Below are 24,522 nucleotides of genomic sequence, written 5' to 3' on the forward strand. Positions count from 1 at the left end.
TGGTAATAATTGAGTTCCTCTGTCCAGATTGAGATTGGGACGTGGATGCCAGTGCATCTAAACTGAAAAATTAATTTAGAAATTGCAAAAGAAAAATCCAAAATTCATGATTTTTTAAACAAACATGATATTGTGTTATACTCATGTGAAAAGATTCACGAAGCAATGACTTTCATGGTATTATGCGGAAAAGAAACCAAAATCGACACTATATAAAACATCCCGGATGAGATCCCGGACGTCATGAGGAGTTCCGGAATGGTCCGGAGGTAAAGATTTATATATGGGAAGTCTTGTTTTGGTCACCGGAAAAGTTTCGGGTTTTATCGGTAACGTACCGAGACCACCGGGAGGGTCTCGGGGGTCCACCAAGTGGGGCCACCAGCCCCGGAGGCTTGCATGGGCCAAGAGTGGGAAGGGACCAGCCCCTGAGTGGGCTGGTGCGCCTCCCACAAGGCCCAAGGCGCAGCTAGGAGGAGAAGGGGGAAACCCTAGGCGCAGATGGGCCTAAGGCCCACCCTAGGGCGCGCCCCCCTCTCCCCCTCTTGGCCGCCCCCCCTCCATCCCATCTAGGGTTGCCGCCCCCCTAGGGGTGGGAACCCTAGAGGGGGCGCACCCTCCTCCCCTTCTCCTATAAATAGTGGGGGTTTTGGGCTGCCCAAGACACACGATTTGATCTCTCCCTGGCGCAGCCCTACCTCTCTCCTCCTCGTCTCTAGCGGTGCTTGGCGAAGCCCTGCTGGAGTACCACGCTCCTCCACCACCACCACGCCGTTGTGCTGTTGCTGGATGGAGTCTTCCTCAACCTCTCCCTCTCTCTTTGTTGGATCAAGGCATGGGAGACGTCACCGGGCTGTACATGTGTTGAACGCGGAGGTGCCGTCCGTTCGGCACTAGGATCTCCGGTGATTTGGATCACGACGAGTACGACTCCTTCAACCCGTTCTCTTGAACGTTTCCGCATAGCGATCTACAAGGGTATGTAGATGCACTCTCCTTCCCCTCGTTGCTGGTTTCTCCGTAGATAGATCTTGGTGACACGTAGGAAAATTTTGAATTTCTGCTACGTTCTCCAACACTTTGCTTAAGCCAGATCTCCTTCTCGCAGTTGCGATGCTACCGCGAGCTCTTCCTCCATAGGCCCTCGGCCCATCGAGACCTCCGTAGCCGGTCTAGGCGCTTCTGAAGTTTGCGAACCTTCTTTGAGAGATTTCCAAATTCTCGCTCGCCCCAAGCTTCGTTTTTCTCGAGGCCAACTATTATTCAAACTTGTTCTGAGTTCGGCGACGATGAAGCAATGGTCTGACTCCACACTGCTTAAATGCTTGACGGAGGTGAACTGAAACAAATTCAGAAACCCCGCATTGGCAAGTACTAGATCCAACCTGGCTTTCACATTTGCGAGCCCAGGTTGTCTGTTATCCCATGTGTAGGGAATACCTCTCCATCCCAAGTCTTGTAAGGAACAATCGTCAACCGCGTCCCGAAACGCCCTCATCTGGTATTCCGGCCGCGCATTAACACTAAAATGCTCGCCTGCTTGCATCGTTTTATTAAAATCACCCATGCAGATCCATGCATCATGCGGGACAGCAAAAAGCGTGCGGAGAAACCGCCAGCTGTGATGTTACTCTGTTTTCCACTCGTGGCGCTTCTTAGAAACCAGTGAAACACCGAGTTTTATTATCCTGTTTGACAGATATATCAATGTGAGATTGGCTGAAATTATTCAGACTAACATCAACATCTTTAGACCAAAAAAGTCCGATGCCTCCACTAAGTCCGTCGCTGTCGACGGCATAACAACCAGAGAAGCCTAAAGTAAATTTCAGATTTTCCACTCTGATTAACGTGTGTCCGGAGGCGATAAGTGCCGCTGCCGGTTGTAGCTCCGGTGCCTCTGCTCGTAATTAGATTCCACTCTGATTAAATCAGGCGACACTGGCGACAGGTGATCCTCCGTACAATACTATAAACTCCAACTAGGCAAGGTTAGCACGTACTCTTTTCTAATCAATCTAAACTCTCATCTTAATTCTTATATGTGTCAGAAATTGCTCATCCGATTCTGTTATTTTGAGTGCATGATCTACTATGCTAATTTATTTTTAAATTCTTTTGATTATGCAATCTATGACGCTGTCATGAAGAGAAAAGCCCTCCTAAACACCATAAATATTGATTCGACTTTTAAGCATGCTGCTTAAAATGCTCAATCTACTGACATTGTTAAAGTGGCTAATGTGCTAGATCCAATTGAAGATAACTTGGTTCGAAATTTCATGATAATTTACACTTAATGGAGTTAGCTAGCAGCTAGGTTATCTTCTGATGAAATTGTTAATAATTTTAATATTTTTGGTGATTATAGGGGCAGATTTAAACTAATAGAAATGTAATCACTTATTTTAATAGCGTTGAAGTGACATATTATTCTAGTATCATGAAATTATTTTTTCGCACAGGACGATTTTCTTTAACTATCTTGGCTTGCCCCCCCCCCCTATACCCAAATTCTGGCTCCGCCCCTGGTCGTTCCCTTGCTGAAGGCACCACTTTGGAGCTCATTGTTCGTCTTACATGGCTTCTCCTCTTCGCGGTGGCCCGCCCACGGTTGAGGGTCCGACATCTTCGTAGTAGTGCTTATTGTGTTCCGGTGGATGGCTCCTTTTCGGCAGAAGACGGGTCAGCAGGGTCAGGCATGATACTTCGGAACTGGGATGTGAGTGTTATTTTCTCGGCACACCGTCACTTATTTCATTGCAACGATGCTCTTGAGGCGGAGCTACATGCGATAATGGAGGGGATGGCACTGACTGTCGAGCATACTACTCTTATGGTGGTTGTTCAATCGGATTTGACGACGACACTATCTGTTCTAACTTCTAATGAGTTGGACCGATCGGCATATGGGCATCTCATCTTAGAGATTAAGGTTCTCATGGTAGCAAGAGAGTTTATTCCTATGAAAATTTCTAGGGACCAGAATAGAGTAGCAGATCCTCTGGCAAATCATGGTAGAATTGATCATAGTACGGCTTGTTGGCTTCGCAGAGGCCATCCATGTATAGCTGAACTTTTGTCGGCTGATTGTAACTCTACAATTTTGGAATAAAACTCCCATTTTACTCGCAAAAAAAAAGTAGTGCTTATTGTGTTCATCTGATATTGGCTAGGATTTTGTTGGGGTAGTGTTGCTGTTATCAGCATCCTTGTATCCAGCCTTCGGTGGGTGTGGTGTGGTGTGTGTGTTTGTATCGACATGATTCGGTTGTTCGATGATGCTTTATCTATAAAGCGGGGGAAACCCTCTTTTGTAAAAAAGCATCATATGTAGATATCTATGCTATACTGCAATTGACAGTTTATACATGACAATGGAGCCCACACAAAGGAATAGAAGACAAGAAAATAAAGACCGTACCTTGAATTTTCTTAGCTTCTTGCAGTGCACCGCGGGCATGTCAGCAGACAAAAGCATCGGCCGAGCTCACCAAGGAAATCAATTAGCCCAGGGTACGGCTGTGCGTTTTCTCGTTTCCGGCCGGTTGAAAAGCTAGCTTTTCTTGGATCCAGCTGCCTGCCTTCAAAGCCAAATCGTATGCTCGTGTGTCCCAGCGGATAAAGCCAAGCATCTATGTGCCTATTTGCGAGCTATAATACTTTTATAATTTTGTGATACTTTGTGGATTTTTTAATAAAATAGCTGCATGCATCATTATGATGCAGAGGCCGAGGATACGCCTCTATTTTCAAAAAAAAAATTGCTGACCGACAGCCGCACATGTAGTCTTTATTAAAGGCTGGCCAATCCGACGTCCACGACATGCAGCCGCGCTAGTTTACTATGGGGAAGGACAGCATACACTCCCGCATGGGAGGTCCGTCAAGTCAAGACTGCACTTCCGCCTCAAGGCCGTCTTATATGAAACTTCAACGTTGAGGATTCCATGGCTCAGCACAGCCCGTCCTCCATCAACTGTCGATAGTAGCTCCCTCATCCTCCTCCATAGCCCCCTTTCCCACACACCCGTTCCTCTAGAGAACAACGGAGGTGCAACATGGGATGTGCCATGAATATTGAAATGCTTCAGTAGGAGATTCATAGGTTGGACAAGAAGGGGATTAGCGAATACCTAGATTGAATTGTAATTTTTGTTCAGATGTGTTGCAGCGTTGATGGAGCTTGAGGATGGCATGCAGATGAGATGCGGTGAGAGTTTGGAGGTGCGGGCGGAGGGATTTACCTGTTGGAGGACGACCTAAGGTAGTACATCCAATGGTTAAAGACTGTTAGCACGTACTTAGATCTGATGGTGACTTGGCTATTGTTTTCAAGAAATCAGGTGGGACAATAGGCTAGGACTCCTGAGGCATCAGGCGGCTACAGATAGTTGATAACGAGATCGGATGGACAATATGATTAGTTTTCTAGGATTAACGTGGACGCTTCATTATGCTTCCAATTAGTAAATATAAGATTGTTTTTGAAATTCAAACAGTTTTTAAATCAAATGAACATTTTTTCAAATTGGAGGTGAACACTTTTTGAATTCAAAATTTGTTCATCAAATTAAAAAAAAGGTTTATTTTTTTCAAATTATGAACTTTTTTAAATTCTTGATTTTATTATTTCATGAACATTTTTTAAAATCTTTGAAATCATGAACATTTTCCAAATCCATGAACTATTTTTTCAAATGATGAACATTTTCTAAATTTGCAAACAGTTTTTTACAAATTCATGAACATATTTCAAATCTTGACATTTTTTAAATATTTCAGAAACATTATTTTAAATTGCCTACGTTATTGGAATATTTTTAACAATTCCTAAAAACTCATGAACATTTTCTAATACATGAACATTGTTTTGAAATCATGAAATTGTTTTGAATCCCTGAGCACTTATCACTTGCCAAATTTGTTTTGAATTCATGAAGAAAAAAATCACAATTCACAACTTTTTTTAAATCCTGAGTTATTTTAATAAAGGAAGAAACATAAAACATAAAAAATAAAACATAAACAAAGAAAAAAGAAAGGGTCTTCCCACCTTGCACATGGGCTGGCCCATGAGCGTGCGCGGGGGAGTGGGTCGGGGTACGTGCTTCCCTGTTTTCAGGCACATAGGTCGCCATATAGGAGCTCCCTGTTGCTACTTGTCATGTGAGCTTCGATGGGCTGATGTGGCCTGGGCTATGTGCAATTTATTTTTTGCTCCAATGCTGGGCAGGCCACGCCCAGGTTGGACTTGTTGTAGCTTCGTGTGCACATACAATAAATGTCCATATAGTACTAAGCAATTTGTATCTAATATGACTATTTTTTTCAATTCAACGTGTTCCAAATTGCGATTACTCCAATGAATACAAAACCAAATTCTATCACATTGGAAATACCATTTATATATAAACGGCATGTCCTAATTGACTCATATTATATCAAAACTTGCTTAGTTTCATCATCTCAACCTAGCATTATCAAATTTGTAATTATTTTTTCCATGACATCACAATTTTGCATGTTCTTCTGAGTTTATTTGTGAAAACATAATGGTTAATGTTTATTAGTTGTCGCATGTGTATGTCTAAACTAGCATCTATTTATGAGAAGAGAGAGTAAACAATTGAAAATGAACTCATAAAGCATAACCTAGGTCGCTTTTAGACTAAATAACCGATCTGTCGAAAGCAGTACACACATGGTAGACGCAGGAGGGAGCAGGGGCATGATGATTTCACAAGTGATGGATACATTGACTACCTAAGTGTTGTGGACGTGGCCTACTAATACATGTCCCCCTTTTTCGATAAAGGCCTCAAATATGTTAGTCAAATCAATATATAGTACAGACACTGCTGAAAACTTAAGAAAATACATCGAAGTCCTAGGTCCAATCGTTTTCTTTTTTATGAGCACCCAGAAGTCGTGGCCAAAGGTTGTGGGCAAGTCCATCAAGGAGGCCAGAGAGATCATTCTCAAGGACAAGCCCGAGCCGACATCGTCGTGCTGCCAGCCGGGCCACCGGTGACCCGGGACTTGAAGCCCAACTGCATGCACATCTTCGTCGATACCGTCGCCAACACACCTTTCACTGGCTAGCTCTAGCTTTGCAGGCGCGAAGGAATGCTATATGCATGAGTAGAACACAAGTAAGTTGTGGGCGATACAAATCATACTGCTTACCAGCATGTCATACTTTGATTTGGCGGTATTGTTGGATGAAGCGGCTCGGACCGACATTACGCGTACGCTTACGCGAGACTGGTTCTACCGACGTGCTTCGCACACAGGTAGTTGGTGGGTGTCAGTTTCTCCAACTTTAGTTAAATCAAGTCTGGCTACGCCCGGTCCTTGTAAAGGTTAAAACAGCACAACGTCGCGAAGTGCATGCCGGGGCAACTCCTCTGCCCGATCTCGAACATCACCAGGTGGCTCGTCGTCGCTGTCCTACGCGCGTACTAGCTAGCTAGCTAGCCACTGTTGATGGAGCATGCATGCGGGTGCTGCTGCCGGCCGCGCGTGTGCTAGCTAGCTAGCTAGCCGCCGCTGCCCGGCGTAGGTGCTGGTGCTGCTGCCTGTCGCCGCTGGTCGCGCGTGTGCTAGCCAACCGCCGTTGGTCCGCGCCTCGTTATGGCTTCGCTCCGCCCCGCCCGTCATCGACTCGTCGCGGCCTCGCCTCGCCCCGGCCTCGTCTCGCCCCTCCCAACTGCGCCCGTCCTCACCTCACCGCACCCGGCCACGCCCGTCTTTGCCTCACCGTGCCCGGCTGTGCCCGTCCTCGCCTCGCCGCGCCCAGCCGTGCCCGTCTTTGGATTGCTGGGCGAGAGCTGCGGGGCAGTAGCAGCAGGATCGGGGCGAGCTGCGACGGCAGCGGCGAGCTGGCGTGGCGAGCTGCAGCGAGCGAGGTGGCGCAAGAGCTCGCCCTCGAAATGTTTGATGAAATGACGATGCGAACATGTAAAAAATGCATCTCGCGCCCGTTGGGCATACCAGCCGACCCAAACAGAAAAGAGGACGCGGACACGCGGACGGGCGACCCAAACGGATAAAATCCGTGTCCGTTTGAGTCGCTCCATTGAAGTTGCTCTAAGGCTCATAAACCTTGACGAGGGAGTATGCAGGTAGCCGATATGATCCACACCGAGCTACATGTCCATCGACCCTTGAATCACGTGGTACATTGTCGTCTTCTTTAGCAGCCCAACATGTTGTCTTCTACCAAATCAAGTGTGGCCAATTTAGGAGGCACCTCGTGTACCACGCACGCTGCATGCATGCATGTGCCAGAGCATCTTCTCTGCATAAGAGGCTAGCTCCACAATGAAACAAGTAGTCGTGCTCCACGCCTGCATGTGTGACAGTGTGAGAGCATCTTATCTTCTCTTGTGCTTGTCTCATGCATGTGGGAGCATCCTATCCCCATCTTCTCTCGTGATAGATCTTTCCTATAAATAGGCCTAGCGTTATGCACTCATACCAGTCAAGTTCAGAGTGAGCTCGAGGTTCATTTAGCTGCTGAGTAGTGTTGGGTATGTATTCCATATTTCCATTCTCACATGCTATCTGTCAATAAGTTTCTCTGTATGCATCATCGTCATGCAGAGGCCGGGATTATCCTCCTTTTCTAAAAAAGCTATATTACTAGCATTATGTTATTTTGATATGTAATTTGAACCCAAAGAAAAGAGATGAACTATTTGGGTCAACTATTTATTGTGATTTTTAGTCTGAACTGAATTATTTTGATCGATTGTTTGCAGCTCATGGAATCGAGGATGAGCTGCGCCGCCCCAAAAGCACCCACCGGAGAGGAGAAGAAGACGTCATGGCCGGAGGTAGTGGGAAAGTCCATCGAGGAGGCCAAGGAGATCATCCTTAAGGACATGCCTGACGCCAACATAGATGTCCTTCCTGCTGGCTCGGCGATGACCCTCGACTTCAGGACCAACCGTGTCCGCATCATCGTCGACACTGTCGCGACCACCCCTTCCATTGGTTAGCAAGCTTTGCGAGCGAGAGACAAAATGGATGCACGTATGCATGCTGATGAATAAGTAGTTTCAATAATCATGGATGAATAAATACACGCTGACCAATGGCGTGTGTCGATGTACTTATGGTTCAATGGACTTGACCAGTTATTTTTAATTTATGAGATGTGGCTTGTTGTTCATGTGTTTACTAAAATGCTCAAAAAATATGCATACTGTGGGCATGTTGCTGGATTATTTCAAGAATTTAGACCTAATGTGTCATTAGAATAAAATAGGCTAATCACACCTTAATCTAGTTAGAGAAGAACTTGAGCCCCATGAGATATCTTAAATGGAATCTTTCATGCTTTGAACAAACTTCTGAGATAAGAATTAGTTTTAGTGTGACCCTGTGCCTATCAACATTATTGTTGATGAGGCTTAACCTTTTGATCAAACCCTTTGCGTACAAATAAGAAACATGATATACACATGTTTTTTTTCTTTGATAAATGCATGAGATAAGTGTACCTATATATTAAGATATGAAGTTCGGTATGCTCGTGCTACCCAAGGACACCGCCTCCTGCCTACTGATCCTCCATGAAGCGCCTCTGATGTGGATACATTGCCTACGCCATAGAGGGCTGTGTGCTCGGGTGTTTGGTGATTGAACACCAGATTGTCACCGCCTTGAAAACATCGGCATCTACACCTCCAAGGCCCCGATTCCAAGGTGTGGACATGGGGATTCAAGGCGGTCGTGGTTGAAGATCATTAGGCTCTGAAGGTGTTATCTCGCATGCTTGTGTTGAGTCGAGATCGTCTACTATTGGTGGAAGTCTAGGGAGTACTCCCAATGGATCGGATAGGGAGAGATGAAGATTTGCTGCTCATTGTGTTGGTGACTCGCAATTGCAGCCTCGGCAAGCGGGGGTGGCAGCACTGGAGGACTGCATTTTCGGTGGTGCTCCTCGAGTACCGAGTCTCGATTCCCAGGGTGAAAGCCCAAGGTCTGGCCTTTATTGGTTGTACATGACAACGGTCTTATTGAAGGCATTGTTTTTGGGTGAACTCGAACTTTCTCCAGGGTGAAGATCCAAGATCTTTGATCGAGCAACGACTACGCTGGTGCATTGTTTCCTTCTTGGGGGCGTTGCTTTTGGAGAACCTCTTTTGTGTTCCGGATGTTGTCTTCGGTGGTGGTTAGAGTGCTACTGATGCTAGTGATTCATCACCGTGGCAGGGTCTTTTTTCTTCTGTTCCTTTTATTTTCTTTTTTGGATGTGTGTATCCTTGATGCTTTTGGACATCTTGTTGGTATAGAGACCGGGTGTAATTGGTATCTTCACCATATTAATATGTTCCCTTTGTCAAAAAAATTAAGATAGGAAGTAAGAATTATATACAAATAACCACCACATAAACGGCAGCCCAAACTTTCCATTCCGTCATCGCAACACTAAGTAACTACTCGCTTAAGACTATCTGTCCCCACCTTCCGCGACTCAAGGCAATGCTGGTGAATTTTATCGACTACTTATGTATGAAGCAGAGAAGTGTCCTTGAACACCCTTGTGCTTCTCTCAAGCACATGCATCATAGCGAGCAGGGGATCAACCAGTTGACCCCTGTTCTCAGCTTGGGAGGGATGCCCTGTTGAAGAGCAGACCACCAGGTGAGGACGTTGCCGGTAGCACTGGACGTCTGGTTCGGCAGGAAGATCCATCTCAGGATGTGAGACCAGACCTCACTCGCAAGCACACGAAGCATCATTAGGTGCTCGGTCGTTTCCTTATGTACACATCCCTCTTTTTTTGGATATTTTCTTGGTAGTGAATTAGTGATTAAACTTTTTAGAGGAAAGGTATTTCTGTCCGGAATTGCTGATTAAAATTGAGCTGTGAACTTGGGATTGCTCGGAAATTACATGCATGGCATTGAGATATGCACAAATTTAATTAATTAGGCTTGTCTTAATATACCCTGGCTGGAACTTCACAGTTTGGTACATGTACATAAATAACTGGCCGATCAAGCACACCATTTTTTGAAAGAAAGATTACCCCCGATCTCTGCATTAAAATGATGCATGCATCCATATTATTATACAAAGTAGCCATCAAATACATAGTTCGATACAAGTTGGCAAAACGAGTTAAAATAAAATAAAAGTTTCCACAACACCGATTAAGCACACATGACTTGCATACTTCTTTATCTCTCCTTATTCATTTACTCGTGAGCCAGCATCTATGTATGCAGGCCACAGCAAGCCAGCAAGAGCTATCCACCTATCCAACATGGGGGGTCTCGGCGACGGTGCCCACGAAGATGCGGACACGGTTGGGCCTCAAGTCCTCGGTCACGGTGCAGCCGACCGGCACCACCACGATGTCGGCGTCGGGCTTGTCCTTGAGGATGATCTCCTTGGCCTCCTTGATGGTCAGCCCGACCACCTCCGGCCACGATGACTTCTTTCCACCGGCGAGGTCGTGGGAGGAACTCATCTTCATAGCACTGGTTGATAACTTAATTGAGGCGGAGTGAGGTATTTCAGCAACAAACTAAACAAAAAGATCAGTTGCAGTACACCTAGTTGCTACTCACCGATTGATGGACGGTCTTCTCCGAGCTGATGGACGCGCAGACGGCCGATGATATTCGATGATTGACAGGCTAGCGAGTTGCGCTGTGCGTGAGGATTGATTTGCATAACACATTGGTCGAGTGATGCCATGGTACGTTCTGGTAGCAAGGTACACGTGCCACATGACTTGCATGCAGAGCTTCTTCGTCGGCACATCCATTAAGTTTGGGTCAAGCAAGCAACCTACAGGTAGCTGGCGAATTGATATGGTCTTGAATGCTTACTTCCATGTACGCGATAAGAGATAATATTTTCAGGTATTCTAAAATCATAATCTATTAATATTAAGGATAATAATATTATCTCTCCCGAAAACTATGAACTTATTATAGCGTAGTCTCCTGAAAATCATGGACTTACTATAATCTCTACTTCTAATGGAGCAGTTGGTAGTCTCGCTTCCAGGTTTTTTTTCGTCCCGGTTTTTTTTCGTCCCACCTCCCACCGTCATGTTTCTTTGGTTTTTTTCGTATGGTTTTTTCACCTCCCCACGATCGGTCCGCTCACACACCGCCCACAGAAACAATCCATCGCCACCCACGACTCCCTCACCCTGACTAGGGTTCCTAGCCCTATCCTCCGCCGCCGTTGCGTGTTCCCGTCTGACATCGCCCGAGCGCTTTGTTGACCTCGCCGGGAGCAGCCAGCTGGATCACGCCGCCATGCCTCCCTCTCTCCCTTCTCTTCTTTTCCCCTACCTCTCTCTCTCCTCTGAACTGCTCCTCTCTGCAGGTGCCACCATGGCCGCGTCTTGGAGCTCGCCGCCGTGGGCTGCGCGCCCCTTCGATGACAGCCTTCCTCGCCCACGTCCAGGTCCTCTCAATCCTAATTTGACGAATGGGAGCGGAAGCTGCAATGTCAAGATCCGCAAGCAGGACATGAACCACCTTGCCATGAATTTCCTCGTCACATTAGGATTCATCGACGCCACCAACAGGTTCTGTATCAATTCCGGCACCCAACGTACTGTATGCCCACACGTTTAAATCATGCCGCTCTTACTCCTGCAATACTCCAAGAATAGTACTTGAGATTTAGGCAGCAGTGGGCATGGTAATTAATTTTTATTTAGTTGGTTCAGTTACTATCATTGGAAGTGCCAGACAGATCTCGCCGTCAAGAGTAGTGCTGCAGGGTCATTCACCTGGTTGGCCTCTTATGTAACTGGTGTTGTTGTGTCCATGTGGAAGGAGAGCCCGCTTCTCCGGGACGCCGGCGCTGACATGCTCACCGTAGGCGACGTCATGGCGGTGCTCGACTTCAGGGAGGAGGTCGGCAACCACCACTTCTTGGACCAAGTAAAGCTTTGCTCGCCATTGAAATAATCTCGTTTCTTGTTTTTTCTCTTTCTGATATGATTGATGATTTATTCCATTTGCACAAAAGGATTCTCGAGGAAATAGCACAAGCTAATTCAAAATCATCTCTTAGTTGATCAAGCATGTAATCATAAAGTGAAGGTAGAGAAGTTTGGAATAGTAACCTCGTGGTTTCATTACCCACGCATTGGAGATCCCATGCAAACTATTGTGATTTGTGAGAAGTTTCAGAAATTTGCAATTTGTGAGCGGGTACTAAGTTCTTTCTCATGCAGTTACATTGTTGTCCTGTGCTACATTCTCCTTTGATCCTGTAAGCAAAAGGCAATATATATACTGTTGGACCTTGAAGCTCCAAGACATCTTATGTTTTGTATGTACTCCCCTGGTTATTTAGCAAATGCCAAAAAAGTGTGTTGTTTCTGTCATGAGTACATCGTTTGGCTGGGAGTTTTTCCTACTTGTTATAAATATTAGGAACTTAAGCACATAACGACGTATCGATCCTGTAAGCAAACATCCTATATGGTGTGCTCTAACATTTTCTTTGATATAGTTTTATTAACAAAATAACGGTGCCCAAGTCACTTCTAATAAAGAGCATGTGCTCGTGTAATAGTACACTCATAATTCATTGTGATCAAATGTACACAGAGTTTGCAGAAGCTATGGAAGCAATGGTAACTTTCTTACTTGGGAAAACTGCATTAGATAACGATGATGATGACAGTGGTAAATTGTCTGAATCTATAAGCACATTATGTGGAAGCTTGCATGCTAGGATTTATTCCTAGAAGTTCTTGCACAAAGGACATTTCCTGATTTAAAGCCAACTATGTTATATTTTGATGGTAATGCTCCTTTTTTCAAAATTACCAGATCCTTCATGAAAAGAACTATTGATGTGACTTTTTCTATACATGTGGTGATGCTAAGGCTCAGTTTGAACTACAAAAGTTCGTGGATAACTATGTCAGTTTTATTTCTACCTTAGTAAAATTGAACTGAAATAGTATCAGAAGTTGACGTGCTTCCATGTACTGTAATTTTCTTATACTCTGACCCATATTATTGTGTTTTTTCAGCGTAAAAATGTCATAAATACAGTCACAAACCCATCAGATCTATGCTATGGATGCCGTGGTGATTGCTGGAACGGAGGGTTCCTGGGATGATGAGAAGGTATGCAGATTCATACTGTTCCAGGTTCAGACTGAAATCTAAACTAATGAATGTAGAGTTGTAGACACAATATTTTTGTTGATGCTGGTCATCAAGTAATTCATGAAGTTGGGATGGGGGGGGGGGGGGGGAGAACATTATGGGGAGTATTGAATTAGCCGAAAACGCAGAGTTCGTAATTTAGTTTTTAGATTGGAATGTGCTATGCATTACTAAAAGAGTTTTTTTTTCTGGAGATGAATCTAAATGGTCTGACGGTCTGAGTACTCGTTGGCATGACGAGGTGACTACAGATCCACCATAACATGCAAGTGGCAATGCTCCAGGACAAGCAGGTCAAACTATTGTCCAAATAATTTTTTGTACGATTGGAAGTGCAAGCATTTCTCCAAGATGGTTTGGTCCTGGTGTTCATGCAGCCGGCGATGGCATACCTTCACAGAATGGAGTACGGCGTAGGTGTTCAAGGGTTGTATCAGGCCGCATGGGAAGAACCTGAAGTTGCAAGTGGATACGGTCAAGAACATAGTTAAAGGTGATATGGGAGATAAGTTCCATAGGCAAGCTGGATTGAGGCTTGATGAGCCGAACCCAAGGGACGTGCTTAGTTTCTACCACAAAATTCTATCATTCACATCAACGGATGTTGCAAAGTAAGTAAAAAATGTACTAGAGTCAGATATTTGTTGGCAACGGCTCATTGGGTTTGTTCAAATCAATGTTACTTACACTAGCAGGAAGTGGTTCAAGCATACTTATCCAAATCTTATAATCCTGAGGGAGAAGACTTTGTGAAGGAGTTCAGGCTGAATGGCCAGTTAACAAGAATCGGGTGGATCTGCGTGTGGTGGATGATCGTTTACAAGGAATGTTGAATGTATGGTTCCTGCAGATGTTCAGGTGGCGCCACGTATTCGACCTGCGATTTGTGGTAAGTTCCGAAATGTACAGTGAAAATCGGTCTTTGAGATACAGATAAATTGGTTTTGCACATAAAAAATATGCACAGTGAAACAAAAGCAGCAGACATATGCAATCTATTTGCTGAGCTGCATCACTAGCTCAAACAGATGCATACAGTATTATGTGCTGATCTTCTTAGATGGTTGATATATCAATTTTTAAACAAGAAATGGTCATAATGAAGTCATTTTAGGCCACCGTAGTATTTAATCTCGCAATGGAGTAGTATTTAAGATTGCGAGATTAAATTTCTAACATGCATGGGCAGGGTGGGGTGGGGCAACACGTGTGGCGGTGCGCGGGGTGGAGGATAGGTTGGCGTTGGAGGGGGTCACAAGAGTCGGAGGAGGGGACAAAGTGGGGAGCACAATATGGTGCATGTAATATTCAGCCGGTGCAAACACGCGTCAAAACGACTGATGTTTGGTCGCTGCCATATCATTATTATTATTATTTTTATAAAGTGGGTATATATTCGAAGGATTTTAGACATATTGTTTAATGTGTACGGCGTTTTGGATCTCGGCAAACAAATTTATAAAGTGCTAGCTCACATTGCGGCATTTACATTGGTAAGTCAAAGGTTTGCTTTTCCATAGTTTTATAAACAATGAATATTTATGCAGACACGTAGCAACTTAATTAGACAAAGGGTGGCCTTGAATTAAAGGGTGATAATGCTCTCATGTCTGCCCTCTATCTTCCTATATTCGCAGTGCAATATCATGTAGGGCATGTTCATTTGAATACATTTTTTAGAGGTGCATGAATTGCCGATGGTAGAACTCTTTTTTTCGCCCTTCGGATTTACACCCCTACTACCTGGTTTGAAGGATCATCTTAAATATATATTTTCAGTGTATGCCTTTGATTTTCGAAATGATCTTTACATTGTTTTCTTGCATAAGCTTTGATTTAAAAAACTTTCAATGTTATAGGAGAGACAAAGAGCAACAAGTCACATTAGATATTGTGTAGTATAAACATTCGTTATCTGCTGATGTGTGCATATGTGCTTGCTACCACTGCTGTGTCTGGAAGAGAAAAGGAAACCAGAAGGGACATCACTATAGATACATGTGCGTATTTGCTGCCGCTGTTGGTGTATGTGTATGTGCTTGCCAGTTGCCACCGCTACTGTGTCTGGAAGAGAAAAAGAAGCATGTATGGTGGGAGGTGAATTTGCACTGACCCATCTAATGTGTATGCCGTGTACTGTTTGACTTCAGTTCAGTAATGCCACAGTACCTCCTCTAATTTGTTGGTGGTGCTGCTGCTACTGCAGCGACAACCAATGCGTAAAATAGAGGCTGCAACTTTGGTACTTCAAAGAGGAAAGGAAAACATGACTGTTTCATGGTGAGTTAAGTAGTGGCTTAACCGAACCTGCAGTCTTACAAGAGCATTGATTGTCTAATTAATGACCAAGCTGTTGTTTGTTAATTTTGATTTTGATTGTACTTCTGAAAACATAGATGTAGTAATATCATTATAGCAAATATTGTGGTACATTTCTTACAAAGGTCGAGCAGAGCTCCTAAATGTCTTGAAATTTAGTTGCTCATGAAACAGAGTTATTATTGTCTTAGAAACAGTGAAGTCACTGCCATCGCCATGAGAGTGGAGCAGCATCACTATAAGATGTGGCGGATTGGTGGGTCCCGGATCAAAAAGTGCCCAAGACTCGCGCAACCAAGTTTTCTGGAGGCCGAGCAACATGACATAGCCACGGACAAAATGGAGGAAGGGAAGGGTGTGGAGGAGAGGGGAATTTACCACTTCGCGCAATGGCAACGTTACGTGAGGGGCATTCATCTTCCACCTGAGCCGCATATGCAACTAATTGTTCAATAAACATTCTTGCAAGAGCAAGAGGCTCGCCACTGTTGGTCGTTAGTACTCTTGCTTATAATTTCTTCACTTCAACTTATAAGGAAACATAGTAATGCTTGATGCACGACTTGATACCTTCAAGGATAAGCTGTCTGGAAAGCTTCTACCTGATCAGCGAGGTAGTTGCCATAATACTACCTGATCATTAGACTCACTTTTACTTCTATTCTCTTTCCTTTTTACATGATTATTTAACATTGACACAGGGATTCCATAGTGTATTCTCTCCAATGGAGTCGATATAGCCATATACCATTCTTCAGAGAATGGAATAGGTGAGTAGAACAAAACTATAGGTGCAAAGAACAAGCATGATATATGCCGATGTACCGAATACATTTCATGCAGTGAAGTAAAAGAAAAAATGTATCAGAGAAGTTCTTTACTAAGTATCTTGCATGTACAGAACGATTATTGTTATTCCTCGCTGATCAATGATAAAAGATATTGAACATTGCAATATGGTATTTTCATCCTCCCTTTTATTAGGTTATAATATGTTCAACATAATTTTGAAGATTACAAGATGGTAATTTTTTCTTAAGCCCGTAGCAACGCATGGGCACTCTACTAGTATTATTTAACTACCGAGTTACCGGAAGGATGATAATATTATCTCTCCAGAAACCTATGGACTTATAATAGTGTAGTCTCCAGAAAATCATGGACTTACTATAATATTATTTAACTACTGAGTTACCGGAAATTCATAGGAGCACGAAGGTGCCCGGTCACGCATCGGCCAAGCCCTGCCCTGCCGCTTGATTGCCTCGCGATTCGTGAAGTAATTGGATCCTGCACGAGGGCATAGTAAGTTTTATGTTTCCATCGTTGAAACTTACAATTTGCTAATTGAGACTTGCGGTTTCTCGCTCACTCTTACCAAGTTTCATAGATAAATTTTTAAGGCATTTTATTATTGGTCATCAGCACAAAAATCATGATTTTACCGGTCGCCCGTACTATGTTTCAAGAGTTGAAACATAACATTTATTTTCAAAAAAAAATCAAAACATATTCAAAATGGATCTTATTAGAAAGCCCTCATCACGAGAAACACGGATTGAAAACAGAACTTAGTTTGGGCATTGCGTTCAAAAGATATAAAAATTTGAAAATTAAAGCGAAAAATAAATGCACGCGTTAGGGACTCAGTGCCCTGAGACTGAGTGACACAAATCCACGTCCGCCTAGCTACATCCCTGAGTGTATTTTTTGGGTCACGAACGACATGGTACTGGATATCATGTGCTTTTGGTGTGGAGATATGTGATACCTGTGTTTTACTCTTTCTTTTTACTAATGCCATTTGAGTTCCACTCTCACAATGCAAGGACAATAATGGGAAGGAAACATATGCTTTTTTATAGAAGACAACCCAAGAAGAGTCCAGCTTTGAATTAACAAAGTCATCAACCGCCCAAGGGTTACATAAGGCCAACAAAAACAATGGCCACAAAATACATGGAGGTGGAATTGTAGCTTACAACACAAAGACAGAACGAGTAAAAGAAATATAACTGTAAGCACAGCTAACCTGTGTGTCGCCCACCACTCTCATGATCCTAAATCACTAAGCAGAACAGATAGCCAAAGGAGTCTCCAAACGCTAGAGAGAACGTCGGCAAGCTGACTCCACCGGGCTTGGGTGACAAAGATCCTTCCTTCTATGTTACCTAAGAGAGTCACCACACCGTCGGTAAGAAGAGGTGCTCCCCCGAGAGCTAGGCAAGGATCCGACCTCGCAAAACACGGATGGTCAGAACAAACACTTCTCCCAAGCCAAAAGCACACCTTGCCGGCTTCGCTGGAAGTTCTGTGATCGATGAGCGTCTTTTAAATGACAGTCACTTGCAGAAAGAGATATTGCTTGGTTTTGTAATAGACTAAGTAACAGTGTTGGAGTGAATTGATCTCTTACAAGGATAGCTTGGTTTGTTTTGGCTGAGAGCCATAGTTGTTGCTCTGTTTTGCTTGTTTCATGGGAGGGCTAGCCCATGGCATACTGGTTGTTTTCGTTTTTTCGCTGAACCAGACACATATGCGAGTGTATTATCAATTTTTTTAAAAAAAATCGAGAATTGTTTTGTTAGTTTCAAATAATGTTCGCACTTTCGAATGTATTTTTTTGGAATTTCAAAAGCGTTCCTATTTTTGAAAAAAGTCTAGACAAGTGCAAAAAATGTTCAGGGCAATTGAAAAACAAATTGGTTTAATGTTTTTGTTCGGATATTTCTGATTTTTTGGAATTCCTAATTTGTATGAGTTATTCAAAAAAACTATCATGTGCAAATGTCCTCATTCTTTTTAAGAATGTTCGTATTTTGAAAGATATGAACATTTTTATGAAGTTTATGTATAATTTTTAAATGATGATTTTTTATATATTTTATGAACAAGTATGGAAAAATAAAACCCTGAGCGAAAAGCATGCATAGAAGAATGAAAGAAAGACAAAAGACAAAAATTAAACAGGCTGAGCCGGGAATTGTACGAACCGTATGTAGTAGCTCTGAAGTATGCTTTTGAGCATACATCAGCGCTGAACTTCAAAAGATTGAAAACCTGAAAAAAGAAAAAAAAAAAGCCATTACCGCCATCTATCTCTCATCACTCAACTATGCTTAAAGTTGTGGCCACCACCGCAGTCGGGCTGGGTGGCACTTTGTGTTGATGGCTCTTTTTCGAGCATGGATGACCGGGCAGCAGTCGGAATGGTCTTACGAAGGGAAGATGGCTCGTTGATTTTCATGGCATATAGATACATATTTCATTGCAATGACACCCTTGAAGCGGGAATACATGCGATTATGCAAGGGATGGCACTGGCCATTCAACATTCGAATTTTCCGGTGGTTCTACAGTCAGATTCTGTTAATGCTTTTAGCCATTCTTGCAGGCGACACCTTGTCCAGGTTGGCTTATGGACACTTAGCTGCTGAAAATTCGAATGGCTGTTAGAGAGTTTTTGTTCCTCTAATGATTAGTAGTGAACAAAATAAGGTAGCATATCAATTGGCATTTTATAGCCGTACCGAAACTTGTACTGCGGTGTGGTTGAACTCGAGCCCTTCGTGTTGTGAGGACTTGTTGTCTCGAGATTGTAATCCTATTATTACGGAAGAAAGGAAAGGAAGAACAAACAAAGCAACACCAATAGCTGATCAAAAATATGCAAAGCTCTGAAGTATGCTGCTGGACATGATCAACACAGAACTTGCATTGAATTTTTTTTCACCCTGTTGACTGAACTGAACATTGCTACTGAAAATACATCAACACTGAACTATGGTACTGAACCAACTCAAGTGAGACAACTTCGGGAGCCACAACTGAAGTGGAAACAACAATCAAAAGGAAGGGTCCCCTGCGACTACGAAGGATCCCCGGCGAGAGAGACAGACATGGGAAAAACAAAAAGAGGGAAAAAAGCTCATCGTACCAGCGACCGGCGGTGATTCCGGCCCCGACGGGAGGGCTACGCTGGCATGCGCTATCCACAGCCTACCCCCGACGGGAGGGCCACCTCCTCGCCGGTGGGGCATTGCGCTATCCATACCTTCCTTCCTCCCGCTGCTCGCGGATGCACTCCACAGCCTACCCCCGCCCGCTCGCCGGTGGGGCGCCCCTGCCTCCCTCGTCAGCTACGCCCTGACCCTCGCTGTTCTGGAGACGGCACCGATCATCTGCTAATCGGGGGCATAAGTGAATCCGAAGCACGCCCTGACCCTCCCTCGCTGTTGCCATCCGTCTCCTTCCATTGATCCTTCCTACATCTCAGTGGTGATGTCTCGGTCACTGCAAGTATGATAAGATAGGAGTGGCTTTCACAGTACCAGCTAGTACTACTATCTGTGTTTTTCTTTCTATCTGTAATGTACCAATGTGAGTCTGACATTTCAAATGTCATGAGTGACAGCGACAAGTCGGCTCCACCTTCATGGACCATGGTGCGAGCAGCTCCAGCTGCACATGACGCCGTGGCGTGCTGATTTGCCCCAGATGCTGCCACATTAGCACTGGAACTGGACGACGACACCTCAGCCCGTTACAAGAAATGGAGGCTGCTTTCTGGACGCCCTTTAGTTACTCGACGAAATGCACAGGAGAGAAAGACTGCGATCGACCAAGCAACGACACTATTGACATGTGGAGTAAAAACTTGCTTGCCTTCACTCTCTTCCTATTTTTTTTCGTGCGTAGATTAATGTGGTTTGTGGATGCATCGTTTGTAGCATGTCCGGCTCCTCCCCACCACCCACAGAACGCACCGGCTGCTCTGTCCCACCTCGACCGTCGGCGCGAGCTCCGACGGCCCCTTCTTATAGCGTTAGCGCTGCTCACGTCCACCTCATGGCACTGCCTCCATCCACGTCCACCCCATGACCTCTGCTACGGCTTGGGCGGCCGGATTTGGAACCACGACAGCTACCCGATCTGCAACCAAGGCATACAGCGGCGCATCTCCTGAAGGAGACATTTTAGTGTTCAGGCATGATGATATAATTCCTCACATTTCGGCAGATGGTTTAGTTTCAGACTGCATGCATCATAAGCAGTAATGTCCAGTAATATATACAGTAGTGATGATCCTCAACTGTACCTGCTGTATTATTATTGCACCAGACATGGATGTGTTGTCTAACAGAGAAATAGAAAATTAGCATTTGGTGTAGCCTGCACTAATGTTCGTGACACTGATGGCGTGTCAAAAAAGCATGCCTTTTATTTTATGACTGGTTCGATCTGGAGTGTGTTGGCCCAGACCACGTCGTCGAGTACTTTCCAGCGACAGGCAGCGACCGATGACAGACGACGACAAAGCAACGCTGGCTTGTGATAGACCACCCTCAGTGTAAGGCTAGCCTCAAGCTAGCAATCTATCCTTCCGTGGACGTGTAGTACTAATACTAGTACTTCTGGCCGGAACAACACACAATACAGGCACGTAGACAACCAGCCAGTCGATCTATACTTTGATCGATCAAGCACTCAGCGATGCACGTACTCAGATTGTTTGATGGCCGCAGGGGCGTGTCGCTCCTGTTGCTTTTCTTTATTCCACGGTGGTACAAAGTTTACAGGGGTAGTCAAGTATATATACTAGTAGCTAACCTATGTCTACTAGCAATCCTACTCGGTAATGATTTTGAAGCCAACACGGACTCGTGTATCGTACACGGAATCGGACACGTGACATACTATTCGTGTTTAACTCCAACAATCACCCCCTAAACACGACGCCATTGCGTTACAGCTCGAACGCCGATTCTTCTTCACATTTCCAAAAACTTCTCTCGATCTAAAGCCTTGGTCTGGATGTCCGCAAGCTGATGATCGGTGCAGTTGTAGTTACCTTTGTCTTTCCTTCTTCCACGCAGTCCTTTATATAGTGATACACCGTATCAATATGCTTGCTCCTTTCATGCCGCACTGGATCCTCGGATGGAAAAGTTATAGACTCATTGTCAATGTTGAGCACCACTTGTTCTGGATCTCGCTCCATGAGTTCACCGTGTAGTCTCCCTAGCCACACACCTTGACACATTGCTTCGCTTGAAGTCGATGGCATCACTTTATGCTTCCGTGATAGCCAGCTTACTATGCTTCCACCAAGGAAATATGTCACGTCCGAGGTACTCTTACGGTTGTCAACAATCCCTTCCTTGTCACTACCACTATAGCCAAGTAGTCTCACCATCTCCTTCTTGCTCAGCTCAAGACGAGGTTCCATTGAAGCGAGAATGTGATTGCAATCTTTCATGCCACGGCTTTCAAGTACCTTCCTTGTGTATGCCTTCTGGCATAGTGTGATCCCCTCTGGTTTTTGATTTACCTCGATCCCGATGTTGCAACTCAATAAACCTAGATCATCTATCTTGAAAAGCTCCTTCATTTGTAGCTTGAACGTTGCAATCACCTCTTCATCTGCACCAGTTATCAACAGGTCGTCGACGTAGATGCCAACTAGTAGACGATCCCTTCCTTCACCTCTCTTGTACATCGTATGCTCTAGTGGGGCTTTCTCAAATCCAAAAGAAATCATCGTCTGGTCAAGTTTGATGTTCCACGCCCGAGAGCCTTGTTGTAGCCCGTACAAGACTTTGTGTAGCTTAAGTACCTTGTGTTCCTCTCCCTCTTTGATGAATCCCGGTGACTGATTCACATACACATCTCCTTCTAACTCACAATTCAAAAGCGCGGATTTTACATCCATGTGATGTATCTTCCATGATTTCTGAACCGCGAGAGCGATGAGTAGTCTCATTGATTCCATCTTTGCAACGGGAACGAACACTTCTTCGAAGTCCACACCTTTCTCTTGCACGTACTCTTTGACTACTAGCCTCGCTTTGTGCTTCACGCACCCTTCGGCGTCATTCTTGATCCTAAACTCCCACTTGAGATCCATGACTTCTTCATTTTTGGGAAGATCCACAATCTCACATACATTGTTGTCGTGGATTGACCTAAACTCCTCTTCCATAGCCCGACGCCAACACTCCTTCGTATTTGCGTCCTCAAATTTCGCCGGTTCCTTGGCGCTTCCTAGACACCATCTCTCACACCTTTTCATCTTTTCTGGGTCAATTGTCCGAAGAGACTTCTCCGGATGTATGTCGAACACCAGTCCGAGATGCATAGGTGTAGATGATGGTGTCCTTTTCTCCTGTACTTTTGGAGACGATACAGAGTTTTCTGCTTCATGCATTCCTTTTGACGAAGCAGAAATACCATCCCAAGCTTCTGTAGCTAGGCTTCCTGTCACTGGTGTAACACATGGACTGTAACCTTTGGCTGGACTTCTGTCATGGTCTGTTCCAGGGCTGCAACTTGCCCCGTTCATTACGCCTCTAGCTGGACTTCCATGGCTAGTACACAACACCGGTCTTTGCTTGCTGGCAGAAACCATCGAGCTAGCTGCATCAGTGACCGAGACTTCTTTCAATGTTGTACGTTGGTGTGCCTTTGCATCAACATCACCAGCTTCAGTGTCTGCCTTCACATCAGTGCTTGAAGATGTAACACCCGCGTCAGTATCTTCAATGTGAGCTTTAGAATTTTCTCCTGTGTCCGTAGCATTTACGTCTACTGTTTCTTCGTGGAATTTTGGCGCCACGTACGCCTTCGATTTTTCTATACGCGTCGCACGAAGACTGCTTCTCCATGGTCGAGCACATGTGGCAATTGCTGCATCCGCTCCAGCGAAATTAGCACTTATGCCCGTAACATTGATGTAGGTTTCGGAATCACCCTCCGTGTCCGTAGCATCGACACGAGTTTCCGAACCACAATCTTGATAGTGAACTTTTTCTTCACGGAGCGCGACAATTTCTTTACCCGACACTTGAAGAATTGTATCCTCCTTATCCACGAGTTCACACATCAACATCATGTCACCTTCATCTCCTAGCTGGGCCATGAGCGCCTTCTCCTTCTGGGGATTCTTACACTCCGACTTGAAGTGTCCGAGCAGATTACAGTTGTGACAACGGATCTTCCTCTTGTCGAACTTTTTCTTTCTTGGCTTCTCCGACTGTTCATCGGTGTCCTTTGCGGGACGGTACTTTCCGCCGCTACCGGACGCCTTGTCGAAATTGTTCTCCTTGGAAACCAATGCCTGCCACTGAGCACGCGTAAGCATCAGGTACTCATCCTGTTTCGCGTCGCCGTAACTCAACTTCATCCGCTCATCATGGGCCTTGAAGCGACCAACCAGATCATCCAAAGTGAGAGTCTTGAGATCAACACACTGCTCGATCGCTGACACAATCGGCATGTAGCGCGGTGGAGCGGCACGTAGGAAACGCCGAACCACGGAGATGTCCTCCAACTTCTCTCCGAGACCGTGAATCCCGTTTACCATCGAGGCGACCCTTGCTGCGAAGGCATCCACCGTCTCATCTTCTCCCATCCTCAGATTCTTGTAACTTTTCAGCAAAGTTTGCAAGTTCGCCTCGCACACACGCGAGTGCCCTAGATGCAAAGTCTTGAGCGTGTCCCATGCTTCCTTCGCTGATTTCTTCGAGATTAGATGCTGCTGCACGTCCACCGGCATCACCGAGCAGATGGCCGTGATAGCCTGGCGATCCTTCCGATACAAGGCACCACCCTTCAGGTACTCCTCACCGCCGGGGTCGACGGCTTCCCAGAGCTCATTGGCCTCGAGCGCCCACTCCATCATGGTCGCCCACACCATGAAGTTCCCACGGTCGAATCGTGGATACTCCGGTCTCGCCGGAGCAGCAATTACTTTAGCCACACCGGAGTAATCCGCCAGCTGCTTGGTCTTCTCGTCGTCCGACATGATCCTCCGTTACTAGAAGATCAATCTTGTTCTAGATACCAATTGTTGGCCCAGACCACGTCGCCGAGTACTTTCCGGCGACAGGCGGCGACCGACGACAGACGACGACAAAGCAACGCTGGCTTGTGATAGACCACCCTCAGTGTAAGGCTAGCCTCAAGCTAGCAATATATCCTTCCGTGGACGTGTAGTACTAATACTAGTACTTCTGGCCGGAACAACACACAA

The 24,522-nt window shown here is 45.0% G+C and overlaps 2 protein-coding genes, 1 long non-coding RNA gene and 1 pseudogene across 12 annotated transcripts; 2 read left to right on the forward strand and 2 right to left on the reverse strand.

Moving 5' to 3' along the window:
- The first annotated feature begins 7,437 nt into the window (after positions 1 to 7,437).
- Positions 7,438 to 8,163, forward strand: LOC125543208 (subtilisin-chymotrypsin inhibitor-2B pseudogene; annotated as a pseudogene). The gene is made up of 2 exons (XR_007298341.2): positions 7,438 to 7,535; positions 7,767 to 8,163. The product of XR_007298341.2 is annotated as a subtilisin-chymotrypsin inhibitor-2B pseudogene (transcript).
- Positions 8,164 to 10,053: 1,890 nt separating this feature from the next.
- Positions 10,054 to 10,712, reverse strand: LOC147988562 (subtilisin-chymotrypsin inhibitor-2B-like). The gene is made up of 2 exons (XM_087543261.1): positions 10,590 to 10,712; positions 10,054 to 10,499 (listed from the first exon to the last, which is right to left on the reverse strand). Exons 1-2 carry the CDS (start codon positions 10,700 to 10,702, stop codon positions 10,274 to 10,276), a joined length of 339 nt encoding a protein of 112 aa, XP_087399387.1. The 5' UTR covers positions 10,703 to 10,712; the 3' UTR covers positions 10,054 to 10,273.
- Positions 10,713 to 11,023: 311 nt separating this feature from the next.
- LOC147988563 (uncharacterized) lies at positions 11,024 to 16,343 on the forward strand. 9 transcript variants are annotated; one of them, XR_015617214.1, is made up of 6 exons: positions 11,024 to 11,566; positions 11,820 to 12,200; positions 13,034 to 13,130; positions 13,457 to 13,783; positions 13,868 to 14,061; positions 15,683 to 16,146. It is a non-coding gene; the product is annotated as an uncharacterized LOC147988563 (long non-coding RNA). The 9 variants fall into 9 exon arrangements; XR_015617218.1 differs by having other exon boundaries at positions 11,820 to 11,927; XR_015617217.1 differs by lacking the exon at positions 11,024 to 11,566 and adding an exon at positions 16,193 to 16,343 and having other exon boundaries at positions 11,767 to 12,200; positions 15,683 to 16,105.
- Positions 16,344 to 21,288: 4,945 nt separating this feature from the next.
- On the reverse strand, positions 21,289 to 24,294 carry LOC147988564 (uncharacterized). The gene has a single exon (XM_087535156.1). It carries the CDS (start codon positions 24,292 to 24,294, stop codon positions 21,289 to 21,291), a length of 3,006 nt encoding a protein of 1,001 aa, XP_087391282.1.
- Positions 24,295 to 24,522: the final 228 nt, after the last annotated feature.

Source organism: Triticum urartu, chromosome 1A (assembly GCF_056163025.1).
Source record: "Triticum urartu cultivar PI428250 chromosome 1A, HENAU_Tu73, whole genome shotgun sequence".
Lineage (NCBI taxonomy): Eukaryota > Viridiplantae > Streptophyta > Magnoliopsida > Poales > Poaceae > Triticum > Triticum urartu.

Excerpts from the sequence above, each read along its gene's own strand:
- LOC147988562 (XM_087543261.1), bottom strand. The coding sequence starts at position 10,702 with ATGTGTTATGCAAATCAATCCTCACGCACAGCGCAACTCGCTAGCCTG. Across the intron at positions 10,500-10,589 it reads AGAAGACCGTCCATCAATCG|TGCTATGAAGATGAGTTCCT; the intron begins GTGAGTAGCAAC and ends GTTATCAACCAG.
- LOC147988564 (XM_087535156.1), bottom strand. The coding sequence starts at position 24,294 with ATGTCGGACGACGAGAAGACCAAGCAGCTGGCGGATTACTCCGGTGTG.